We start from the raw sequence: 25,354 nt of genomic DNA on the forward strand, positions 1-25,354 counted from the left end.
GTATTCCACACCCTGACTCTCAGCAAAACAGAGGCAAGGGAGGACTGAGCGATGTTGGACGCGTTATTATTGCAACCAACGGCACAGTGAAACAAATTGGAAACCCCCCAGAGCTGACATATTGATTTCTAAGGTAAAGCTCTTTATGTTTCTTTTTGCATTGCGGTGAAATGACAGTAGATGGTGATGGGATGGAGGACGCGTCGCGGGCATATGTTTCCAGTGCGTGTTTCAGTGTCTGTCAGCTCCAGCAGAGGTGGCTAAGATTAGACATTTTGGGTAGTGGCTGCGCATTTCTTAATGTGGGTGTCAGCCCGACCTGCAGAAATGACGACGTAACGCTGAACTTTGCGGTGCCAGCCGGTCAGGTTGGCTGCAGGAGGCGGATGCCCACCTGCATTCAACTGGGGCTTAACATTTTTATTTCCTTATCTTTTGTTGTCATGAATAAAAAAAACCACTGCGAGCTGCATATGTGCTCGTTTAGCAGAATCAGGTGTTCATTATTGCATTGTTCCCAGCCAGGATGTCTCAACCTCAGAGCTCTCATATTGAAATGCTGCTCAGTAAGATCCCAGCTGCTGCTGCTTTCCTGTAAATCAGAGCTGTGACCAGGCCCATGGCTGCTGTCTGCCAGGATATACCTTCAGCTGACTTGGAGCAGAAAAAGACCCAGAGGCTTGAAACAGGCTGCACAGAGATCAGTCTCTGAAATCATTTACATTTGGATTGTGCAGAAAACTGAAGAAAATAGTAACTCCCCCTCTGAAAAATCTCTATGATGTTGATTAATGAAGTTATAATCTGTTTGTAGTGAATGCAAATGACCATACTGTGTCTCACATGATATCATGTGATACATAAAGCATCCTTCTAAAGCCCTTTGTGCGTAGTTAGGTCTTTACTGGCAAGTTAAAAGCATTTGTGGTTGTGATGACTCCTATTCAGGATCTTCTTGACTCTTGAAGGAGATGGTTGGACAGTCCAACATGTGATTTTCTTTTCCCACAGAGTGTCAGAGAGTGACTTCCTTCAACCAGGCTTCTGCTTCTTTCTGTAGCAACTCACTTTCTTAGCAGCCAAAATCCATCAGTCAAATGATTTCTGCTTTATACTTTCTCTGCCCGTTTCTCTGTGATCTCTGGGCTATTTGCATAGACTGCGGTGTTACAGGAAATGTGGTGTCTCCATGGAAACTGAGGCTGTCAAATGATGACAAAGTGATGTTAATATTTGAAAGGCCACCTATTAATCTTCCAAACCTGCGAGCGTCACTCCATTAAAAGCTCATTACAGAAGGCATCTAATCTAACCCTGTGCTTGTTTGCAATTATAATCTCTAAAAATATCCCCAGTCACACTCACAGGTCCTGATAGAGATTAATATGTGTTATGGATTCAACACAGATCTCCCACTTCCTAGAAGAGAAGAAAGGGTTATTCTACAGTGCTTAAACTGTGAAGGATGAACAGAAACAGATCTGCTCTAAACCGGTAATTGTGTTCCTCAAAATGTCATATCAAGAATGGCCCAGATACACATTCACTGCACCTTGAACCCCCCATGCAGTCAGACTGTGTTCCAAGTCCCCCCTTCTGTAAAGAGCTTTATTTAAACTCTTATGATTAAGATATGAGATCAGATAACGGGAGGAGTGAAGGTAACAGCAAGGAGAAAGAAATGATTGTGAAAGATAACCTACATGTTATTTTCTCTAAAGCCCCTCAAGGACCTCTGAAGGTCTCTGAGATCCCACTGTGGGACACGATGGCCTAGATATCTCTCTTTCACATGATTTATTATTACAGTATAAAACTGTAGTACAACATGTAAAACCTTGAGGCATCTTTATAATTGAGCATATAAGAAAATACACAATAGTCAATAGAGTATTGATACTGTAGATGCAAAAGCACGATACTAGGATAAAAATAGGATTGTATGACATATTATTTGATGATCAATTTGTTGAGTTTAATTTATTTAAAATTACAAGAGTTGCTTTAGGAAAGTATCAGGAGGCACACAGAGAATAAAACGATAATATACTTAAATGTAATTAAATTAAATAAAGCAAAAATATTATGAAATACAAGACAAAGTACAAAAAGATTTTTATGGGTCAACAAACATCATAGAAAGAGCATTCATAATTTATAATGATATAAAACATATGAATAATTAATAAAACATTCACATTTAGAACTAAAAATTTCCCAAATCAGAAAATTAAAAAAAAAAAAAAAAAAAAAACCTGCAACCATAAAACTAATCAGAATTCTCACGTGACGTCAACGCGCCGACTGGACCAATGAGATCGCTTCCTGCGAGTTTTGCCGCGAGGAGCTGAAGTGTGTGTGTGTATATGTGTGTGTGTGTGTGTGTGTGTGTGTGTGTGTGTGTGTTATCCGAAGAAAAGAGCGAGCAGACAAATAAACGTATGAATGAGTAACTTTAAGAATAAATAACGCGGTAACGTTGTCCGTTGAGGTGACGTTACACGGTTCCGGCTGTGTGCGGGAGGTTTCTTCGGCGCACGCACACTCCTCGCTGGGACCTCACGCGCTGTTAGCCGTTAGCCTTTAACTTTAGCTCGGTCCGGCTCACAACGGCTCACATGTTTACCGCCGCTCTGGCCAGCTAACCGCAGCCCGTCTCCTGTCCTCGGCCCGACCCCATGGATCCCGGCGGAAGTGAACTGGACTCCAGCCTGCCGCAGCCCGAGAACCCGTGTCTGATCGTGGAGGACTCCCAGCCGGACAGTGTCGCTCTGGAGGACGATCCCGAGAGCAGCTACCGAGCCCTGCTGGCCCGCCGCCTGTCCAGCCTGCAGCCCACCGCCCGCAGCCCGGTTCTGGTGAGCTGCATCTGATTTCACTAACATCCCAAAGCCGGTTTTTAAGTGTCTGTTGCAGCCATGATGAGATCTGCTGTATGTAGGGCGCATAACAAGACAAACAAGTGTACTGAGCAGGAGTGGTGGAGGAAGTGATCAGATCGGTTCTAGAAGTAGAAGGATCGATACACCAGTACAAGTTAAAAGCATGCAGGCAAGTGAAAGTACAGAAATATTATCATCAAAATGTTCGAAAGTAAAAGTAACTTACTCATCAGGCAGAGCAAAATAGTCCCTGTTATTGTTGTTGTTGTTGTTATTATTATGTTATTGTTACACAATGAGGTTATCAGTGCTGATGCATCATTATATAAGCAACATTTACTTTTTATAAGATGGAGATCATTTTAACTTTTATTTCACTTTTACACATTTCTTAAGATAAGTGAAATTTGTGTGAACGTTTTTATTCTGAAAACATAACAAATAATTATAGCTGTCAAATAAATGATAGTAGAAGTGTAACCTAACATAACCCTAAATACTAAAGTAAAAGTACTTAGTTACATATCACGACTGCTGGTCAGCCCGCTTGTTGACTCTTTCCCACAAATATATTTTGGGTTTTCCAACAACATCCTGTAACAACATCTGTCCACCCATCCATCCATCCTCCATCCATCCTCCATCCATCCATCCTGGGTACACTGTGGACAAGTTGCAGTACATCTTCTTGATGATTTATTGTGGTTGACAGGTCGTCTAACACATATCTGTCATCAGAATTTAAATTTAAACCTCTTCCCTCCATGCTCGTGTAAAAGCGAGCCTTTCCAAACAGAGTTTAATCTTTTTATTTTGTTTTAAGTTTTAGGTTTGATCTTATTTTTCTGTCAACCTGATAAATTACAGTGTAGTGACTGAGACAAAGCAACCAGACACCCCTTAAATCAGTGTGAATAACTGTCCTTCATTATTAGCTGTACGGCTTTAATGAGACAGGCATACTTCACTGATCACCATCCATCCTTAAATCTGAGCCTTTCCTTTTTTGCCTTACCAGTGCGACAGAGGGAACCTCACTAATGACAACATATTTTCTATTCCCCCTTATTATTTCTAAAAGTTAGAATCGGTGTTATATATAGTTTGTTGCTTTGTGAAACTAGTGAAGGTTTTTCCATTTCCAGGAACTGATATCCTCCCCACTTGGAAGCAGATGCTCTCAGACTGACAGCCAATCAGAGAGCTCCCAGAGTAACAACCAGCCTGAACCCGGTCAGTGCTCTTCTAATACCATGGATACAGCAGGTACATAGATATCACTTATCCTGTATAAAAATAACAAAAAGAAAAATGCTGTTTTCTGTTTTTTAGGCATTCTCATGGCGGCCAATCCCAGTTCAGCTTTCCAGGAGGAGAGTCAAGTTCTGAACATTTGCCCTCCTCCCAACAAGAACAAGTATGTGGGGACATTTTCTGTTGATTGGTGCTTCAGGTTAGGTAGTGAAACAGTGCTTTTACTCTTGTTTTCTGTTCGTTCAGGTGTGAGGACACTGATATGGAGTCTGGAGCTGATTCTACCACACACTGCATTCAGTCTGAAGGTAGGAGCTCTATATAACATCCTCGTCCATTTATGAAATATCACCCCGTGTGTTATTAAGTGTAGTGACATCTCTGTGTCTGTGTTTCAGAGGGAACATCTCAGTTTGGTTTTCTGGAGCTTTCTCAGAGTCAGGATCTGCGCGGTGAAGCTGTGAACAGTCGCGAGGAAGAAGAAAACAGCGTACGTCAGCCAGACAGCGAGAGACGCACCAAATCAGGTATTAAGGCTTTTATTTATAGGTGCTTTTTGTATTTCATTGTTATTTAGGCCTTTTAATGTCCTTTGACTCAGTACGGAGAACATGACCTGCACATCTCCAATTTCCACATCTAAAAGGCTGCAGACTCTAACCGGGTAATTTAGGAAATTCAATTTGAATCTGACCGATAAAAGAAAGATCCTGAATCGTGAATATCCTGAATAAATGAGTGAAGAAACATAACAAATGCAGATGATTCCATACAGGACCCTACAGGTCACTGAATGGTTTAATGAGAATAGAAATAATGTGTATATATTATATATGTATGGTTGCCAAAGTCACCAGAACTCATCCCAACTGAACAACTTAGAGTTCATATCTTGTAATATTTTTAAATGCAGAAACATACACGACATACATTCAGTGGAGCACATCTATCATCCACATGACATGGAGAAAATAAAAACCAAATTAAAAAATACAGGTTGTTGTTACACATATTACAGAGATTATCAGTCAGTTAAATCATAGTTTTAGTATTTCTCGCAGGGAATTTCAAGTAAATGTAGTCAAACAATGGCTGCCAGATAAAATGCTTTGGTGAATCCCCTGGTTGAGTACTTCAGCTTCTCAGTCTTTACACCAACCCTGAGTCTGTGTGTAGGATGGGTGGAATATCTTTTAGAAGAATGGTGTTCATCCCTCTAGTAGAGTTCACTTGGGGAAACTATGACATGGATGACATTTGTCCCTGGCTCCAGTGCATCTTATTTACATTTAGACCTTGTTTTTTAGCCTTGTGGTAACTATTCAATCAGCTCAAGATGCAGGGATCAAGTATAAACCTGCTCTAGACAAACCACTCAGGCATACATTGTACTAACGATGCTGCTGGTACATACAGTGTGTGGGTTAGAGCAGAAATACAATCCTAATCTCATTGGACGCAGCGTGACAGAGTGTAATAGTTCATTATTAAGTACCTGATCAGAGCATTCATTCTGACATCAAATGGCTGAAACAGTCAGTCTAACTTATGCTTTCTTTTTATCACCAGCAGAGCAGAACATCAGCCCCAGGACTTCAGAGAGTCGGGACAACAAAGCAGTGAGGTACAGCTGCATGTGGTCTCTAACTCCTGCATTCATTAGAGTCCTCATACTGGTCTGATCAGGTATGATGGCTGTTTTTTTCTTTCCTCCCCCCAGATCGGAGGTGAGCTCCAGCAGCTCGTTGGAGTCTCCGGGTCAGTCGGGCAGGAAGCTGAGTGTCCAGGCTCTGCTGCACTCACAGGGCCTGCAGGCCTCTGGTGAGCAGAACAAGCAGGACTGTGAGATCCTATCCTCCCAGGAGGACATGTTTGATGCTGACAAGACAGGTAAATACTTGGCCCACATGGGCACTTTAAAAAGAGAAACTGCCGTGTCATCCTGCGACCTTGTCTGTTACCATCCTTGATCAATTTCTTTCGTCCTCGGGCTGATTGTTACTGTCACATTTGTTTTTTACTATTATATTTTCAACTGCCGTTACATATTTAGTATTTAAGGCCATGTTAAAACATGTAACTGAGAAATACAACTGCATTTTTGAGCATTTTAGTCCTTTTCAATAGTTTTTATTACTATTTGACTCTAACTGGTGTGCTGTCTTGGCCAGGTCTCCCTTGGAAAAGAGATTTCAATCTCAAGGGACTTGCTGGTTAAATAAAGGTGAAATAAGAAAGATAAAAATAACCAAACTTTGACTAAAATAAAGCATGGTGCAAGTCTCTGCAAGTACATTTTCATATTAAACCGAATAATGGGAACCAGTGGTTTCTGGGTTACAGAAAAGCACATTCAGCAATATAAAACAAACCCCGCACTGTCCAATGAAAACCCCACACAGGTTATCAGTTCTGTCTGTTTTACAGCCAGGTACAGTCGTGTCAGTAAGATAGGAGATGGTTAATACAAGTTGAACATTGGATTGCTGTGTTTTCTTTGTCTCATATGTCACCTTTGTGCTGCTCAGGTGCCGCAGTAGACAGCACGGTGTCTGAGCCGGAGCAGCAGGGTCACCCCACCCCGACACCGGCCAGCACCCTGCGACTGCTGCACCTGTCAGGACAGGGAACACTGGTGCAGGAGAGTCTCTCCCAGTAAGTCATGAGTGCTCTCATATGGAGTTATCCTATCCACACACACAAGCACAACCTAGAAACTGACCTGATATTCTGCTCTCTTTGCCCTTTTTTTCTTCCTAGGAGCTCTGTTGACTATGTTGCCCCCACCCCAGACAACTTCACCCACACCCCTTTAATTGTTCCCAGCTCACCAACTGAACCAGAGAATGAACACGGTAAATGACTTAACCATCGTCAGTGATTTTAAATTGAAAGAGGAGGTCAGCTGGTAAATGGAGCTGAAATGAATGTGCTTTGTCAGGTGCTGATGAACCGATGGATACTTCACTGCCCCCTGAAGAAAGAGCAGGGGGAAAGGAAGAGCCAATGGAAACAGAAGCTGCCTCAAAGCCACACCCATCTGCCTCTACGCCGGTATCCCAGAATTCACCTGGTTTCGTGTTAGAGCGAACTCTCTCTTTACCGTCCCAGCCAGAGTTCTCTCATGTATGTACTTTATTTTTTTCCTTTTAATCAGTTGGCCTGTTTATTTACTTTTTAGTTTTTTTAGAGCTGCAACACACAGTTTCTATCATGATGGATTTCATTATCGCTGAATTATAAATCAATCAATTCATTGTTACGTAAAATTTCCCATCACAGTTTCCAAGAACCCAAGCTGACATCCACTGATGTTTTGTTTTGTCCAACCAACAGTTCACATTTCCTTCTTAGCAGAAGTGTATCTCCAAAACTCAGCATCTCACCCCAAAACAATCTAGATAGAAAAAAAGCACTACAGCTAAGAGGGAAAGTATGTATTTTTGATTCTGGGGTGAACTGCCCCTTTAATCAACTTATTATTTCAGCACTACTTTGTTTATTTGTGACTTGCCTCATGTTAACAATTTTGAAACTTTTCTGCTTCTGTCTGATTTATATCAGTGTAAGTTGCAATATGATGCATATATGATTCTGGACAAGGTATTTAAAGACGTCACTTTGGCTCCTCAAGTTGCAGCCTTAGTTCCTGATATTCCATGTGTTTGTTTTTTCTGTTTTCTCAGGACGTGTTTGTCCCAACGCAAAGTCAGGAGGCACCACAACAGTCAGATAAGAAGACGACATCATTGCCTCGCGAGACACAGTCTCAATGTCTGGAGTCGGCTCCTTTCACTTTGCCTTTGCAGCTCTCTGTGAACACGGAGAGCAGTAGCCAAGCTAAGCAGGCCTCACAACACGCTGAGGAGGACAGCCAGGCCACGCAGATAGAGGAACTGGAAGAGCCGCCCGGCGTCGACACCAGCGACTCTGTGAATTCACGCTGCGATCAGAAGAGCGAGAGCAACGGCGTCCCTTCAGGGTCACAAACTGCCCTCAGTTCCAAAGCTTCCACCTCCACTGGCTCGCCAAAGCATCACAGCGAATGTGCCAAGAACGAGCAGCCCAAGTCCAGTCTGGCGCAAAAGTCTGATATGCACAATAAAACAGCAACTTCTTTGAATGTACAAAGTGTGAATGTAAAAAACAGTAAGAGTGACAGCAAAGAGGCGAGCTCTGCTGACGTTGTGTCCTGCTCTCAACCAAAGTTTGATTCCTCTGATCTGACTGTTAACAGCTGTGTGCAGGAGACTCCCTCGGACACTACACCCTGCAGTTTGCCCTCACAGTCTATGATCTCTCAGACATCTGCTGTGGATGTGGTGAAGGGTTCAGTAGATGTGAGAGGAGGAGGAGCTGCAAAGAGTCAGTCCGTACAATCATCATCATCATCATCATCATCATCATCACAGAAGTGTGGAACTGTTTGTAACAAAACAGTCAAAGGTACGACGGATGGACGTGAGCAGGGTGAAGCAGAGGAGGATGTGATGGAGGAGGGGGACAGCACAGTGGGAGGCGGGGCCTCAGGAATGGCTCTGTTTCTCTCCCAGAGCCAGCTGTTGTCTCCTGAGCCAATGGAGGAGGAGAGTGAAGACAGAGGAGAGGACAGTGTCATCGTTGTTACAGACAGCGACAGAGACTCTCAGATCCTTCAGAAAGATGTGACGCCGCAGTCAAAGACCAACAGTTCCCAGGCAATCAGAGGCAAGGTGTCCATCTCCACCAACGGCCATGAGTCCCAGGCTCAGGCCAAAAAGGTGCACTTGGCTCCTGATAGGCTGTCCCAGACTGAGAGGACGGGACCTGAACCAGAGGGGCTCAAAGACAAGAGCCTGAGTGATAGCTCAGGAGGTGAGCTGGACACAGATATACTCTACAGGGGGTCCTGAGATAATACAAATTTTGATAAACAAAATTATGTTTATTTTTCTGTTTTTCTCCACTATTTGCTTCTTTAATGTGAAATACTCTACAAAATATTTTAGTTAAGACATTTGGGAGCTCTTTGAATGAATTGCTCATTATTTACACACATGATGAGGGGTCGCAAAGAGATATTGCTTTCGTATTTAAAAAAAAGGTTAGGAACCACTGGTTTAGAGTAGAGGTTTTCAAAGTGGGCCTCCCCAGAGGGAAGTGACAATGAATGGAAGTGAAATCAAAACTACATTAGTTATTACAATATCAGAAGGAGATTTCATATAATAGCCTAAATGAGTGTGATTTGGCCACTGTTCCAGTTTTAGAAACTAATAAATCCCTTAGGATTTCTTTTAGGGCTAGTGAGATAGGCCAGTGTTGAGATTTTTCCATTTATTGTTCTCTCTTCTGAATATGTTTTTTCTTTTTTAAAGTATTTTTGGGGGCTTTTATTGCCTTTATGATAGAGACAGCTGAAGACAGACAGGAAAGGGGGCCAGAGAGAGGGGATGACACACAGCAAAAGGCCGCAGGTCGGATTCAAACCCTGGGCCACTGCAGCAAGGACTCAGCCTCGGTACATGGGTCGCCAGCTCTACCCACTGAGCTAACCGGGCACCCTCTTCTGAATATGTGTGGTGATCCAGTGGATTTGTTTAAAATTAACTAAATTTACTTCAATAGAAATGATGCCGAAACTACAAAAAGTTGTAATAAACCAGAATTAATCTTTAAAGCATATATGCTACTGTAGCAGCATCATTCCACCCTCAAAGCAGGGTGTGAAGAAAATATGTTTATAATACTGTTTAAAAAAAAATGTTTAGCACCTTCATATACAGAAATCCTAAAGTGTTAAACTTGTTAACCTGTAAAAAGGTTATCGTGGTGGTCTGTGCATTTCTGGAGCTATTTGTCTTACTAGCATAGCAGGTTAGAGTCTCCCTTGAATGCGATGTATTACAGGGATTGCTTTAAAACTCTGGTGCTTCTCGACATTACATCTAAACCACTGAAATGTTCTGTAACCGTCAGTCTGCACAGTTCCCATCAGAGGTGTAGGTGAGAGGTGGCAGCTGAGTCAGAGGAGGTAGAGACACATTGTGACTCTAGGATATTTGGCTTTAACAGGAAACATGCACTGAAATAGATCTCATCTGACTCCAATTATGCTTTTCTACTACAGAAATTTCCTTCCACTTCACACTTCCTAAAGAAGGGGAGCTGATTGGGCCTGTTGTCGGTGCCACGCCCCCTCTAATCAACCAGCTGAAGCAGACGCTGAGACACAGCACTCCCATTGGTTGGTTCTTGTTCTGAACTAACCGAAGGAGCACATTAACTTGTCTATTGAATGTCAAGTAGCGGTAAATGATCTGATACCGAGCTTCTTCAATGTTTTTCTTTATTCTCCAGAGATCACTTCCTTTTCTGAGAAGTCAGGCGTGGTGGGTGATGTCTCTGCAGATGTGGCAATGGCAGCCAGCGACATTGTGTCGGGGGACAGCGGGGAGGACACGGCGGAAAAGGGAGACGGGAAGCTGAGTTTGAGGATGAAGCTGGTGACTCCCGTCGAAGAGGGCAGCTCGGAGCGCTTCAGCCTGCAGAGTAAGAGCCGTTGCTTCCTCCCTCACACGTTCATGCTCAACCCTGAGCGCACGCATCTTCTAGGGAGTGACAAGATGGTATCCATGGAGACGCAGCATGCCCTCATCACCCTCTCAGTAATTCATTTCTTTCCTCAGAGCCAGCACTATCAGAGGAGGATGGATCAGTGGTAAAGACTTCCTCTGTTGCCAAGGCTGTAACCAGGTAACGTGGACTCTCTCTTTATGCACTTTAACTGCGTTCTTTCATAAGTGTGGCACTGCCTTTCACTCAGCCTCTTGAGAATGAAAAGGAGCTTAAGGACATCCTTCAGTGGCTGTTCTTCCACCTCTCCAGTATTGCTTCACACACAATTACACAGATGTGTTGGGATATTTACAGGTGTCTTTGACTTCAGCAGGCAGAGTTATGGGTAATAGTTTAAGGTCCAGCTGCTGGAAAGGGCACTTCTGCTCACAGGCCATAGTCTGACAGAGGGAGGCAGGGTTTTTCTTTCATAAATCTATCAGAGCCCAACTGATGTATCAGCATGGCAGATATTTCCAGCCAACTTATCAGAGATATATCAGTATCAGTGTGTATGATGGCTGATGAGTAATAAGAAATTACAGACAGTTACAGAAAGATATGTTTGAGGTTGAGCTGTCCTGAGTTGATCTTAAGGATCTGTATTGGGCCAGTCAGGCATATTTTAATGGATTGTCTCTACAGTGTAATATTGATTGAGCTCTAAAACCTATAAATCTACATTTTGACACATTTTGCCTTGATGACAGCAAGTACATTCATTTTGTTATTTAAAAGCTACTACTAATCTACGTTTGCAGGGAAAGACTCTTAACTCAGTTTGTAACTCACGTACTAGTGATTTTGATCAAACGTGGGAGTGACGGCATATTTTATCATTTGATTCGGCTACTGACAATTCTGGACTCACTAACGAATAATTCTGTAACCACTTCAGAAGAAATTTGAGTGCTGGTTGTAAAAATAAAATAAAAATTGGAGGTAACTCTGGTGTTTCATTTCCCAGCAGCCCGTCAGTGTTCAGTCGTGTCAGGCAAGTGCACAGACAGCAAGATGCAGAGGAGGACAGCCAGGTCGGAGGCAACACCACACCTGTCAGGTAAGCACACTCACTAGTGTAATGCCATATGTTATGTAAGGAGCCAGTTCAGATTCTTTTACTGTGACGACCATAAACCTGCAGAAAACTTGACAATCAAACTGTGGTTGTGAAAATGAAATGTCACTGGTGAATCCCCACTGTCGAGCTGCCAATCTCGCCCACACTTTTTAATGCTGCCTTAACAATGCATTGTAGAGTTTTCAGCACATTTTAGTCATATGTTGTTCCCAGATGTACAGGATATGTGTGTGTATATATACCCCTGGTCCTGCGGGGCTGAATACAATATATAACAGACACTAAGGTACCAGGGGGTAAAAAAAGCAGCCATATGCTCATTACAGTGTTGTTCCACTTTTGTTACACTGTCTGACCTGCAGGAGCTTCACATGTCCGTTTTTGACCTGGGGAAGTATGAATAGCTTTCCCCTGTTGTAATGTATTTTAGTAGACAGAAATAGGCCTACTTTGGGTACCACTCTCTGTGTGTGTGTGTGTGTGTGTGTGTGTGTGTGTGTGTGTGTGTGTGTGTGTGTGTGTGTGTGTGTGTGTGTGTGTGTGTGTGTGTGTGTGTGTGTGTGTGTGTGTGTGTGTGTGTGTGTGATAGAAAGACCTACTTTTTTTTATTCTGGTAGTGGGATGGATAGTTATTTTTTGCATACTCTCAAGGGACATGCTGAGGTGTAGTTTTGTCCTCCCGCTTTGACAAAGTGAGGTCGTTTTACAAAATGTCTTCTGCAGTTGAATTCTCTGTTTTATCCACTTGTTTCCAAATAGTTTGGAGAACTGCGCTCTTTGCATGTCAATATAAATAAAGGCCCTGACACACCAAACCCAAGTCCAAGTAGTAGTTACATCCTAATATTGGTTCCATATTTTTGTTGGCTGTCTGCTGGATGTCCCTCATCATCACATTTGTACCTTTTTAACATCTTTTCAGAGGGGAGCTGTTCGCCTCACCACAGAGGAGTTCCCAGGCGTCTTCCCTGGGGTGCAACAGCCTTCCTAACAGCCAATCAGAGCCTTCGCAACAGGAGGTGTTGGCAGCACCGCAGGAGACCCCGAAGGATCCTCCCGGCCCTGCACAGCAGTCCGAGAATAGGCAAGGACCACCTGGAGCTCCAGAGCCGCCCACACCTATCAGAACAGACGCCAGACAGAGAGTCTCCCAGCCGCCCTTTGACAGCATCATCACCTCCAGTCCGTCCAATAAGGTTAGTCAGATATTGTACACATCTGATGCTCACCACAGCACAAAGGATTTACAGTGCCGATCTAGAGGATGGATTTAAATTGAGCTAGTTAGTCATATTCACACCAAATGGTTACTGAACCTGGTTATTATTGTGTGTTATATTATGTTATTTGGCACAGTGCTGTCTTTATTTTAACAGCAATACATTGAATGTCACCGTCCCAACTTGGTGAAAGAGTTGAACGCAGGAAACAACACTAAAATTCTAGCTAGATAAAGATAAAGATAAATTAAATGAAGGTTCAGTTTAAATATCATTTATATTGCACCGGAAGTTTCTATTGAGCTTGATAAAGTTGCACATGATTTTAGTTTAGTAATTGTCATTGTTAACAAATTAAAATGTAAAGCAGTTTATAGCAACTCTTAGCAAAATGCATCTGCTAAATAATTTTATATTTGAATTGAATTAAAACTGTAGTTCTAAATATCTTTAGTTGATTTTATGTTTTAAATAGTTCAGCGTTAAAATGGCCTTAAAAATCAGACTGGTTTTTACTAAAGCCATGTTCAATGCTTAATACTAGTGTTTGCTTTTTGGACCTAAGTAAGTGCTAGCATTGGGGTCGAGGTGCCTGAAGACATGTCCAGGTGGTGTTGATCACTCTGTCTTGTGTGCCTCAGCTCCGTCAGCGGACAGTGTCCCAGCAGACCAGCTTCGATGCACCGGGGCTGCGCTCCCCAGCTGGCAGGGTACGGAGATTGGGGTGTATATGGAGAAGGATAATTGTGCTCATGTCTTATGTCTATGAATGATGACCGGTTCACACTTTTCGCATTCTGTCTCAAAGGGTGAACGAGACTCTCCGTCCTTTAGAAGAACCACAGGCCCCTCCCACCGCAGACACGTTCGCACCATCCAGGAAGTGCGGACCACCATCACGCGGATCATCACAGACGTGTATTATGAGGACGGCAAAGAGGTGGAACGCAAAGTCTCAGAGGTACCAAACAGATGTTTCAGTTCTCTGGTTTCTGTGCAGTTTGAATGAAGTTAGGATGTTACGGTGATCTGCGAGGTAAAGTTACTGCTTTTGTCAATTCAGTCTGGTGGCGAGCGATATTATGGATGTTTCTGTATAAACAAAGCCCTTAATCTTTAACAAAGAGGTATATCTCTGCAGGGATCCTTTCCATAATGTTGACACACATTAGATTACACATAGACAGTCACTCTTAGTTGATGTACTTTGATTACTGATTACGTTGCTGCCTGTTTATATATATAGATAGATAGATAGATAGATATCCTAACAACAATTCATTTTATGGCATTTATTGTCAAATGGATGGATGATATAATATGCATCTTTGGTAGCAAGCTGTAAATCTACATATTCTATCTTTTTACTTTACAGTGAGTGTCGCTGCTCTTTGTTTGTTTCCACCAGGAGAATGAGGAGCCAGTGGTGGACTGCCAGGTGATGGACAGCGATATCTCCCCGTGCCGCACAGGCAGCAGCTCCGTGACCTCTGGTGACCTCGGTGACATCAGCTCTCTGTCGTCCAAGGCCTCCAGCCTGCAGCACAGCTCCGGAGGAACCAGCAGCAGCATCGGCTTCAGCAGGCCGGACTTCATCATGCCACCCAGCAGAGGGGCCAGATCCATCAGGTACTGCCTCCACCTCCACGCTGCCGATTCTCACGTTCTCTTCAGCCCTGTCAATAAAGACTCTCTGCTTTATCTGTCTATACTAGTTGCATGCTGGTTCCTATATCACTCCTTCACCTTCTTTGACTTTCTAACACCCTAACTTGTCAGTGATTCACTGATCCCTGCCTGCTTCAGGTTCAGGTTGCTCACAGGCATCAATCTGGGGTCACTAGGCACCCCTCAGCCAATGGGATGCTTTTGATTTTGAGAGTGGCCTCAGATCAGTGCCTGTGCAACCTGACTGGCTCCATTCGTCCCCTCTGTGTGTCTGCAGTCCCAGGAGGGGAGGTGGGCATCAACAGAGGGGTCACAGGGGTCACAGGGCAGGGTCAGTGCTCAGAATGGACAGAGGCTACGGCACCCCTGGGTCCCGGGGCTTCGTCCCACTGAGCCCCAGAGGAAGGGCTAGAAGGGGGCGACCCCCGTCCCGCTCCTTCCTGTCCAGGTGAGTCCTCTCTGAGGCTCGCCCTGCACTTAAAGAAACCGCGGACCAGCCAGCAAAAACAGGCAAACTGCATGAACGCACACTACCTACACTATCTCTAATAACACTTTACTTTTCCTCTTTTCACTAACGATCTTCTAGCGAGTCTTCTAACTCAGAACTGCAACTAATGATTCATGTCAGCACTGATTAATTCATTTGTTAGCCAACCTGTTGCTTGATTAAAGTTCAATCTTGAAATGTTTTTGTACATCATTCAGCGCTTTCTTGTCCACATATCACAAAGGAATATCACTGAATACAATGGGACCGAATATTATTTCTACATGGTAGATTCAGTGGTTATACAATCAGCTATGTAATCTTGTACCAATTTCAAAATATCAAATCATTTCAAACATATTTTCTTCTAGCCCTACTGTGATGTTAAATTCATATTGTTTAGTTAAATAATGTTTATTGAATAAACTGGAACACAAACAATGCACTGACTGCCAACCCCTAACTCTATTGGGGTAAACCTGTGGAGTGGTATACATGATTGCATGTCTTATTGGTTTTTTATATTTATTTATTGAAGTGAAGTTATATGTGATATATGAGGTACTTATCCATAATCAGTGTATTACCTACAGTATGGCTGTTGGCACGCCCCCCAGTTTAGACAGCAAAATTTATTTCAGTCATCCAAAAAAGGTACACCTACAAAAATCTATATTGGTTTAAGTGTACGATATATTTAGAATATTTTCACTGCTTGACCTTACTTTTCTTTTTTCCAACGGGAAACTGAAGCCTTATAACGCTCTCTCTATAAAACCACCAGACTCCCTTCACAAAAACGTACCTTTGGTTAAGATCCAAACACCAGAGTCACGCAGTAACACTGGAGGCTTTGAAGAGAGCATAGATCAATATGGATGCTTCAGTTTCCTGTCGAAGAGCTGTCTCACAGCAAGGTAAAGCGGGGAAAATATTTTAAATATAGCGTACACTGATGGATTTTTTTTTTAATTTCTTTTTTAGGTGAGCCTTTTTTTAGGTGGCTAAAGTACGATTTGTTGTTGCCCCCGGCCACGGCAGTACATTGCTTAGCATCTGTACCGGGACCTGTGTCTGCCTCTCCAAACTGCGGGCATGCTGTCTACTGTAGGTAATACACTGACTGGATGAATACCTCAGTCTCACTTTATTATGTCCAATCTAAACCTTTAAGCAATTATGAAGTAAAGTCAGGCCATCAAGACCCATTCCAGTTATGATACATTGCCTGGGATTTAACCAGTATATATCAACAGAAACCTTTCAGATCAAATGAATGTTGCCTGAACAGACTCTGTTTCTCTCTCTAAGGGGAGGTGGCATTGGCTCACTGCAAAGGCTCGGTGCTTACGGCCAGCCACAGTCCTCCTCAGAGGACGAGCCCTACACCCGCATGCTCCCCCCGCGCATTCCCATCAGCCCCACAGACGCTGAGCTCCCCAGCCACTCCGACTCCCTCAGGTCATCGCCAGAGGAGGCGAGCTCGACCGGAAGCAGCTTTGTCGGCCTGCGGGTGGTTGCCAAGTGGTCGTCCAATGGCTACTTCTACTCGGGCCGCATCATCAAAGACGCCGGGGAGGGGAGGTTCCGCCTGCGGTTTGATGACGGCTACGAGTGTGAGGTGGCGGGGAAGGATATCCTGCTGTGTGATCCCATCCCCCTGGAGACGGAGGTCACGGCTCTGCTGGAGGACGAGTACTTCAGCATAGGTGAGGGAGAAGAGTTGGAGGATGTAGGAAGCAGGTTCAGGGGTTCTGTGGTCTCATTGATAACAGATAGTTTTGTCTTGATGCTGCTGATAGTGTGCTCTAATATTTTCAATTTGACGGGTTTTTGGTCAGCAATAAATACAAATATCAAAACGCAAACATTGAGTCTCAAACCCAAAGTGTTGATAGCGTTCTGTCTCTCGTGTGTGTGTGTCTGCAGGCATCGTGAGGGGCCATAAAACAGAGGGGCAGGATCTGTTCTACAGTATTGAGAAGGACGGCCAGAGGCAGTGGTACAACAGGACCGCCGTCATCCTGTCTATGGAGCAGGGGAACAAGCTGAGGGAGCAGCACAGCCTCGGGCCCTACGAGCCCTCCACTCCCCTGACCAAGGCCTCCGACATCAGCCTGGGTAAGACCACCGCAGCTGGACACAGACAGATGGTCTGTTGTAAAGATTTTTGGAATAATTTGTTTTCCCAGAACTCACTGCAGCAGACCCTGTGTGTTCAGAGTGGCGTTTAGAAGATCATTAATCAGTTCTCTCTTCTACATCTGGGTCTTTATTAAACAGAGGTGTAAATATTCTCTTTAGATAACCTGGTGGAGGGGAAGAGGAGGCGCAGAGGAGCCCCCGGGGGTGAGAACACTCCCAACCGCAGCTCCTCCAGCAGCCCCCGAACCCCCGGCCCCTCCGGCAAGAGGAAGCTGATGACCTCCGAGGACGATAGGATGCCGGCCAAGAGAGGCCGCAGGGGGCCAGGCGCCAGAGCCGGTACGGAGACTCGCTCAACAAAGCCATGACTGCATCTGAACGGAGGGAGGGGATGGGGGTGTGGGGGGTTTCAGGGGTTCATGGTTTATTTCTTTCCCATGTTTTTAACATAAGGAATTCAGGACTTTATCTCAAAATGTTTTTATTTACTTTTTTTTTTTTTAAAACCTGACTTCATACATTATAATTGAGTTAAGATTTTTAAACATAATGTATTATTCTGGTGTGAATGAACATATTTAAGGTTTTAATTCGTTTTCAGTGTCTGTATAAGTAAACACGTTGCAGGTGTAATAGCACTTTTTAAATCTTTTTAGAAGCTGTTTACATCTGAAGTTTTTTTTTTTTTTTTTATATAAAGTTCTTAATTCACTTACAAGAATTTTACAGCCGATTTGATGAAGTGATCGTTGTCAGATTTCAGATGATGTTCTTGTGTGATATGGAGTCAGTAATGTGTGATTTTTATACTGAGCACAACTTCGTGTGGTCTGTGTCCATCCTCTGCTGTCGTGTGCCGGCTGCTGCCGAGGCTGACTTGGTAACTAATCTCATACACCAGTATTACCCCGGTGTTGGTCCACTGGTGGAGGGAAGGCAGTGTGTATTTCTCTAAAGTCATGGGTGTATTTGCTTTGAAAATTATTTTAATAGAGCCAGTATTTGATGCTCAAAAGGTTGGTTCAGCTAAATTAAAGGGAACACATTTTCTCACTTTCCTCTTGTTTTAAGGTTATATTTGTCCCGATTTTCAGCAACAACAGCAACATCTTTTTCCAGAATCGGTGTCCCTGTTAGTCAGGATCATCCACAGAACACACAGTCAGCAGCTTTAATAGGAACTATTTCTAGAAATCTCAAAACACCAGCAGATAAAACAGTCTGCAGGGCCAGATGTCTCTAGAGATGAGAGAGAAGATATTTTGTAATTTGGTTGAACAGACCTTTTTAAATTACCAACCGTCTTTTCACCTGATTCCTTCGCTCGCTGCCTTTTCTACTTCTAACACGTGTATTTCTGTCCTCAGCTCAGCGGGTCGGTGTGTGTAACACGTCTGGCAGCGGCACAGATCTCCCCGGGCAGTCTTGTGACGTGGCAGACACTCACGGTCCGCTGCCCCACAACGCGTCCCTCTTCATGGGCTTCGCCTTCATGCTGACCGCCTCGTCTGAGATCGACCGGCTCACCAACAAGCTCACCAGCGACGAAGAGGAGGGTGAGGCAGATGATGACGAAATGAGTATGATAATGCGCCAGCAGGTTCCCTTCCTGCTTCTGTTTAATTTAATTTAATTAATTGTTTAATTGTTGTTTAATTGATCGATAATCATTGTCAATTATTCTCTCAACAGATTACGTGCAGACAGGTCCATATAACAAAGCATACACAGAGTCCCAGCTGCAGGCAGGTGGAGGCTTCATCCTGCCAGACTTTAATGAAGAACAGGTTAGTCCTCTGAAAACACCAGAAAAGAAAAAAATAAATAAAAAAAGTTAGGATTAACGCCTCCAGTATTTTACAACACTTAATTTTTCTGGGTCATTTTAACTTTTGCTACCTATATTGTAGAACTTGCAACTTCAGTTTCAAGTCATTTCCTCTGCTGTCAATCTGTAGTTTTGCTCTCAGATGAACCAATAGAGACATTGTGCACTACTGGAACACTATATTGTTCAGTATTTTCCACAACGTAATAAAGAGCTGATTTGTCAGTCAATATAGAAGTCAACCATTATAGTTATATTACTCAAATTGTTATTGGGGGCGGCACTTTGTTTTCACTTTCATACAGCCCTCACTAGTTATTGTTGTGGTCATTTTTAATGTTCCTGTCGGTTGTGGTAATTAACATATAAAAACACATCTTGAGCTACAGTTTATGAATAAAGCAGGTTTGTACTCCTATCAATGCTTTCCTCTCTGTTCCCCCTTCAGTGTAAGGCAGCTTACCAGAGCCTGCTCATCGCAGACCAGCACTGTCGTACGAGAAAGTACTTGCTGTGTTTGGCCAGCGGTGTGCCGTGTGTGTCGCACATCTGGGTGCGCGACTGCTGCAAAGACAACAAGCTGCTCAACTACAGGAACTACCTGCTGCCTGCTGGCGTGGGGCCAGATGAGGCCATAGTAGAATGGTAAGATGAAGCTCCGCCTCGTGTTTCTTTTCATTCTTTAGGTTTTGAGTATCGAGGGGTTGTGTTAGCATTCCTGTCACAGAGCTAAGCATTTGTTTTTTCTGAAACGTAAATCCCTGTTAATCTGGAAAAACACTCCAAATGTACTCTCTCTGTTACACTTGAACAAGGATTATTAACCAGTTTCCCACAACTTCATCTCTTAATCCAAAACAGATGGTAGCCAGAATTGACTTGTTTCCTGGTTTTTTTTTATTTGTGGCAAGAAATATGTAAATGTTAGTTTGTATAAAAATGTTACACATCCCTTAAGGTTGATGTATACAGACACCCATACTGGATCAGTAGGAGTGCCACAGGGGGTCAGATTCCCCAAGATCATATCCTCTTTCATATCAATGTCATTTTGAGGGGAACTATAGAGAGCACAAAATCAGGTCACTTAAAAAAAATGGTGGACAGTGTGTGAACTATAAAGTAAACTGGAAGTGAGTTTGGACACAGCAAGTGTGTCAGGAGCAGCCCTCCTCAGGCCAACAGTGGGCAGTTGTGGATGTTAGAGACCACAACCTGAGCGTGGGTACAAAGTCAAGCAGAGGAGAACCCCCCCCCCTCTGGAAAGGTTATTCAATGTTGCCGTTTTAATAGACTTTACATGATTTTTTCTCTCCGATCAGGCATCCTCGCTGCAGCCCGTTCAAGGCTCTGCGGGTCCTTCTGGTGTTTGAGAAGCCGGTGGAGCTTTGGGCACAGCTGATCACCATGGGTGGAGGTTCCTCTGTCCGACAGTTCCAGGCCGACAAGGACAGTTCAGGTACAGACAGAATCCACCACGACGTCCAACTGAAGTGTGAACTGTGAAAAACGTTGTTACTGATCGTCTCATCTTCCCTCCATCCGCAGACATTCCTGCTGGCAAGTACGATGTTGTGGTGACAGACCATGCCTGTCCACCACTGGTAGAGAAAAATGTGACATCACAGGAAGTCCCGCTGGTGTCTCCCGAGTGGCTCATCCAGAGCGTCATCTGCGGCGAGCGCCTGGGTTTCCATAGCAAGCCTCAGTATCGCCACGACTACTCCTCCTCATAATCTGACTCCACATGTGCAAAATGCCTTCGACCATGTTAAATGTTCAGCATTAGTTCTGTTGCATGCCTCTGCTGTATATACCTTTATCCTGTCTGTTTTTATGGGATAATAAATTGTGACCCTTGTTTCATTTTAACTGATTTAAGTTTATTTCCTCTACAGTAAATGGTACATGCAAGGTTTTTAATATTTACAGTTTATACAAGAACAGTGCGCTACAGCCAAAGAGTCAGATCACCCAAAAATTCCCCGCTCAGTTCTAGTGGTCTTCCATCTAGCAGATAATGCTAAGCCGTTTAGATCTGTCTGAGATTTCTGCTTCCAGAGCTTCACAGTGGAAGAGAATTCATTTAAAATCTTTACAGCAGCTTGGTCAATTTTCTTATTTGCAGAGTTAGCTGAGAAGATTAGTTCACCTCTCATGTCTATATGCTAAATATGTAGCTACAGCTAGCCTGGCTGGCTAAATCCAAAGGCGTTTATGCTAAGCTAAGCCAGTAGTCTCCTGGCTGGGGATGATGATGGTCTCAAGCGTTGACATTAGTTGCTGGAGTTTTGACCTCTGTAGCTTCTTATTTAACAGACGATGAGTGGAGTCAATCTTTACATCTTATTCTCAGTATTAAATAAGCACATTTCCCAAAATGTTGAACTACTCCTTTAAATCAAATATATAAACAGCTCTTAAACCAAGCTTAAATTAGTCTCTTTACTTTATTTTGAAGCTGCTTAAGCATGATTCTGTTTGTAAAGCTCAGTCGAGCTAGGCTTTTTACAGGAAGATTCACTTTAGCTTCGTCTGGTTATTGTTGACAATCTCACTGGAACTACTTTCTACCAGAGAAATAGTCCCACTGAAATCTGTCAGTTGCTGAAAGCGCCACAAGCAATCCTGCAGGCGTGATACCACTAGAGGTAAGTGAGGAAAATGGTTGTGTTATTTGGGTGAACGAACTCTTTAAACATCATTTTAACAGGCATGCCACAGGGAAAGGACAGGACTGATGATCTTCTGTTCAGTGTGAGAGGTTAGCAGAGGAGGACATGTCTCCAAATCTTAATCCTTTGCACTCTTCTTAAACACTGAAAAAGAAACGTAAAGGTTTTGGATTAACCGTAGCACGCTGACTCCTGTTTGATTAGTGTGTTCTAATAATTGTCTCTAGAGAGTTTTATACACAGAAGATAATAGTTGATGGTTGTAGTCTGCGTCCTACCTGCCCAGCGTGCCTCCAGCCTGCGTGTAATATTTGTTGTAGTCCAGTCGCAGTAACAGCTGAGCCAGATCAGAGTTTATCTGATGGTTCCTCACGCTCGAAAGGATTTTAAACAGTAAGGAGGACTGACGTCTGAAGCCCTGAAATTTGAATGTGGCAGTATTACAAAATCTATCTTTACATTTTCCAACATTAAACAAATGAGCAGATGAGCGACTCTACCTTGACCAGGATATCGAGCTGAGCAGTTCCCCTCTCGTCCAGCGACACCACACTCTGACTCACCAGTGAGCAGAAGTTGTGGCACAGCTCGAGGATCTCGTTCAGACAGTGAAATACCTGAGGACAGAAGCATCTACGGAGTTAGCAAACAGTCTCTGTCTGGAAAAAAGGTAAACGTTAGCAGCTAATTAAGTTCCAACATCATTTGGAATGAGTGACTGGTACCGGCTTCAGGAGGATGAAGGACTGGGCGAGCAGGTTGCTGAGGAAGTGGTCGTGGGCCAGTCGGATGCTCTCGAAGTCTCTGGTGGAGTTGATCTGCTGAAGCAGCTGAGAGAACTGAGACTCCAGCACATCCACCTAGAGACAAACAACAGGAAAACAACTCAGCTGACGCAAGGAGACAATCATAGGGTCTGTAAAAGTTCATCCAGCATACGTATATGCATATGCACTCTTTTTAAGAGATTTATAAACCTATGCATACACATGCATGGCTTTATATTATTATATTAATAAATCAAGAATTGTGAATCTTCTACACTCACATGTAGCCATAAGTGGATGTAGGCACTGAAACACGTACCCGGTACAGATAATGTGCTTTTTTAAATGGATTTTTCCAGTAAATTGTTCACTTACTCTTGATCAAAAATGTCCCTTAGAAGCTCAATTCTGAGGCTGTTCAGTAGATATTTTTATACAAAATATAAAAACTTTAATTCAAATGAACAACTACTGATTAGCCCCACCCACTTTTATGGGGTTTATTCCCTGCTTGATTTGTAGAGTGCAAACCAAAAGTTAAAAAGTTTTATTATAGGTTATCTATAATTATTTTCCAGTATTTTATATTTTCCTTCATTAAATAACAGATTTATCTTTTTAGGAACTAAATCAAAAATCTCCAGAAATACATTTAAATCTGGAATATATTTACTTAAAAGACATGTATTGCATGAATTAAGGATCAAGTGGGATTTGAATGTTAATGAATGTAATGATGATATATTTTAAGAGGCACAGACTGCTAGGATTGCTCTTAGAAAGCCTGTATACTCACGGTGTTCAGTAGAGCCCGACTGATAAATTGGTCTTAAAAAAATCCCTTATCGGTCGGGCTCTACTTTAAAGTATGTACGAAATGAATTAGGTTTAATTAATTAGGTTTGGGGCTGTATTATTTACCTGTAAGTAATACTGCAGGTTGTCGATCAAGAACGCCATGTGGTTGCGCAGTCTCCACTTGACAGCGTCGGTCTGGCTGGACTTGAGGTGTTTCCTCTGCATCTGTAGAGCCCAGCAGTGCTGCAGCTGCGACTGCACCCGCCGCACACTCAGCAGGTACCTGAACACAACGTTGTACCTGACCACAGAGAGGAGGAACAAACAGGAGGAGAGGATGCTCACCAGCTGCACTAAACACACATCAATCAATTCTACCATAGGGAGCCAAACGAGTACACACTTCTCTAAGACAGCAGGAGTGAAGAGGATGTGCAGCGGCCACTGGACCTTGTAGGTGAGACCGAGAGCTGCCCAACCCGTGGGAGGGACCTCACGAGGGGAGGTGTCTTGTGGAGGAGTGGCTCCATCTCTGGGGCCTGTCGCCTCTGAGAAAACAGACACATTAACAGTTAACGAAAACTGAATCAGTCAAAATGACAGTGTAATAATACATAAATAGGACTGCATTTCTTGGAAATCAAATATTTTTTTGTAGTTTTTATGCAGTTTGCTCATCAAAAATAGATATAGTGGATGGCATAGTCGTCATATTCATTCATCAAGGGTATGTATTATGCAGCACTCTCTCTCCTTAAATATGGTTGTAAGCAACCATATTTAAGCACAAAAACTACAAAAAAATTCCAAGAAATGCAATCCTATTTATGTATTATTACATTATCGGCTGCAGTTATTACATTTCAAAGGATTTTTTTAATGCTGTGCCAATAAGGTAATAACATTTTGCCAATAATGTAATAAGTTATTACGTTATTGGCAATTATTACATTATTGGCAATTATTACATTATCGGTTGCTACAGACCTGAAGCATGTTTTAATACAAACTGATCTCAAATTGAGCACATAAGCTGCAACGTAGTGTGCATTATGTTTGAAATAGGGCTGCAAATGATTATTTCCATTATCAATGTAGATTATTTTTTAAAAGGTAACTCATACATAGTCCATAAAATGCCCATCACTGTTTCTCTGAGCCAATGTGTTTTGTCTGACCAACAGCCCAAAACAATAAACAAAACAAAAGATATTTGATTTTATAATGATATCGATCAGAGGAAAGAAGCAAATTTGAGAAGGAACAGAGAATACTCTGCATTTTTGCTTAATAAATTAGTTCTTAATCAAAATTGTTCAAATAATTGTTCCAACAGAAGTTGGAAGACTTGGCGTGAGGTCAGAATGTTTTCAAGCAGCAGTTTAGTTAAAAAGAAGATGGATACTCTGACACCTCGTTGTGAGATTGGGTTACTGTGTAGATAAGAGCTGCTCTTTTAACCGTTTAACTGTTCACATAAAACCACTGGATGGCGCTAAACACCAAATAAAAGGAGAGCATCATCTCAAAGTAAAAAGGTTTCTGTTTGTATTCGTATCATCCAGATGGTTTTCTCCTCTACTTTCCTGAATACCATGAACTTACAGTATGCGGTGGTCAGCAGCTCACCTTTGCCGTCTTTGCCCTGGTAGTCTACAGTGAGGTGCAGCAGAGGAAGGAGGTTGTCGTCGTCCAACAGCACCTTATGAGCCGCCTGCTGAAAGGCCACATTTACATCTGTGGAGGAGTAAACAAATATCTGTAACTACTGAGCAATACAGGGTGTGTGTGTGTGTGTGTGTGTGTGTGGGGGGGGGGGGTTTGCATATTGAAATTTACCGTGCTCAGTGACAGCAGTCGGAGGAGTCTTGAGCATGTGCTGCGCAAGGTCAATAAAAACCTGGTAGAGCTCGCCACGACCCAGTAAATAAAAGTCTTTAATGATCTGG

The 25,354-nt window shown here is 43.1% G+C and overlaps 2 protein-coding genes across 10 annotated transcripts in view; one reads left to right on the plus strand and one right to left on the minus strand.

Moving 5' to 3' along the window:
* tp53bp1 (tumor protein p53 binding protein, 1) lies at positions 1-21,037 on the plus strand. 9 transcript variants are annotated; one of them, XM_051378671.1, is made up of 29 exons: positions 1-133; positions 2,642-2,858; positions 4,028-4,115; positions 4,215-4,299; positions 4,383-4,444; positions 4,535-4,663; positions 5,706-5,760; positions 5,857-6,026; positions 6,665-6,791; positions 6,897-6,991; positions 7,078-7,262; positions 7,823-8,990; positions 10,246-10,362; positions 10,476-10,667; positions 10,805-10,871; positions 11,701-11,793; positions 12,737-13,010; positions 13,676-13,744; positions 13,843-13,995; positions 14,443-14,663; positions 14,980-15,150; positions 16,504-16,901; positions 17,122-17,313; positions 17,497-17,676; positions 18,705-18,917; positions 19,030-19,124; positions 19,614-19,810; positions 20,488-20,624; positions 20,714-21,037. In XM_051378671.1, the coding sequence occupies exons 2-29, from the start codon at positions 2,679-2,681 to the stop codon at positions 20,899-20,901; spliced, it is 5,301 nt and encodes a 1,766-aa protein (XP_051234631.1). In that variant the 5' UTR covers positions 1-133; positions 2,642-2,678; the 3' UTR covers positions 20,902-21,037. The 9 variants fall into 9 exon arrangements, with proteins under 9 accessions (XP_051234631.1, XP_051234632.1, XP_051234637.1 ...); XM_051378672.1 differs by having other exon boundaries at positions 2,652-2,858; XM_051378670.1 differs by lacking the exon at positions 1-133 and having other exon boundaries at positions 2,167-2,858.
* tubgcp4 (tubulin, gamma complex associated protein 4) overlaps positions 21,024-25,354 on the minus strand; it is an 8,443-nt gene continuing 4,112 nt past the window's right edge. The window contains exons 11-18 of the mRNA XM_051378679.1: positions 25,245-25,350; positions 25,035-25,142; positions 23,809-23,953; positions 23,529-23,706; positions 22,566-22,700; positions 22,341-22,457; positions 22,119-22,258; positions 21,024-21,984 (exon numbers count right to left, since the gene is read on the minus strand). Coding sequence (XP_051234639.1) covers positions 21,978-21,984; positions 22,119-22,258; positions 22,341-22,457; positions 22,566-22,700; positions 23,529-23,706; positions 23,809-23,953; positions 25,035-25,142; positions 25,245-25,350 — 936 coding nt within the window. The 3' untranslated portion in view covers positions 21,024-21,977. The remainder of the gene's footprint in view (positions 21,985-22,118; positions 22,259-22,340; positions 22,458-22,565; positions 22,701-23,528; positions 23,707-23,808; positions 23,954-25,034; positions 25,143-25,244; positions 25,351-25,354) is intronic.

This window comes from Dicentrarchus labrax, unplaced genomic scaffold, assembly GCF_905237075.1.
Source record: "Dicentrarchus labrax unplaced genomic scaffold, dlabrax2021, whole genome shotgun sequence".
Lineage (NCBI taxonomy): Eukaryota > Metazoa > Chordata > Actinopteri > Moronidae > Dicentrarchus > Dicentrarchus labrax.

Bases quoted from the DNA above. Each gene is read 5' to 3' on its own strand.
- tp53bp1 (XM_051378671.1), top strand. From the start codon at position 2,679: ATGGATCCCGGCGGAAGTGAACTGGACTCCAGCCTGCCGCAGCCCGAG. The intron at 16,902-17,121 runs GTGAGGGAGAAG...GTGTGTCTGCAG, and splicing joins GGACGAGTACTTCAGCATAG to GCATCGTGAGGGGCCATAAA. The intron at 20,625-20,713 runs GTACAGACAGAA...CTCCATCCGCAG, and splicing joins GGCCGACAAGGACAGTTCAG to ACATTCCTGCTGGCAAGTAC.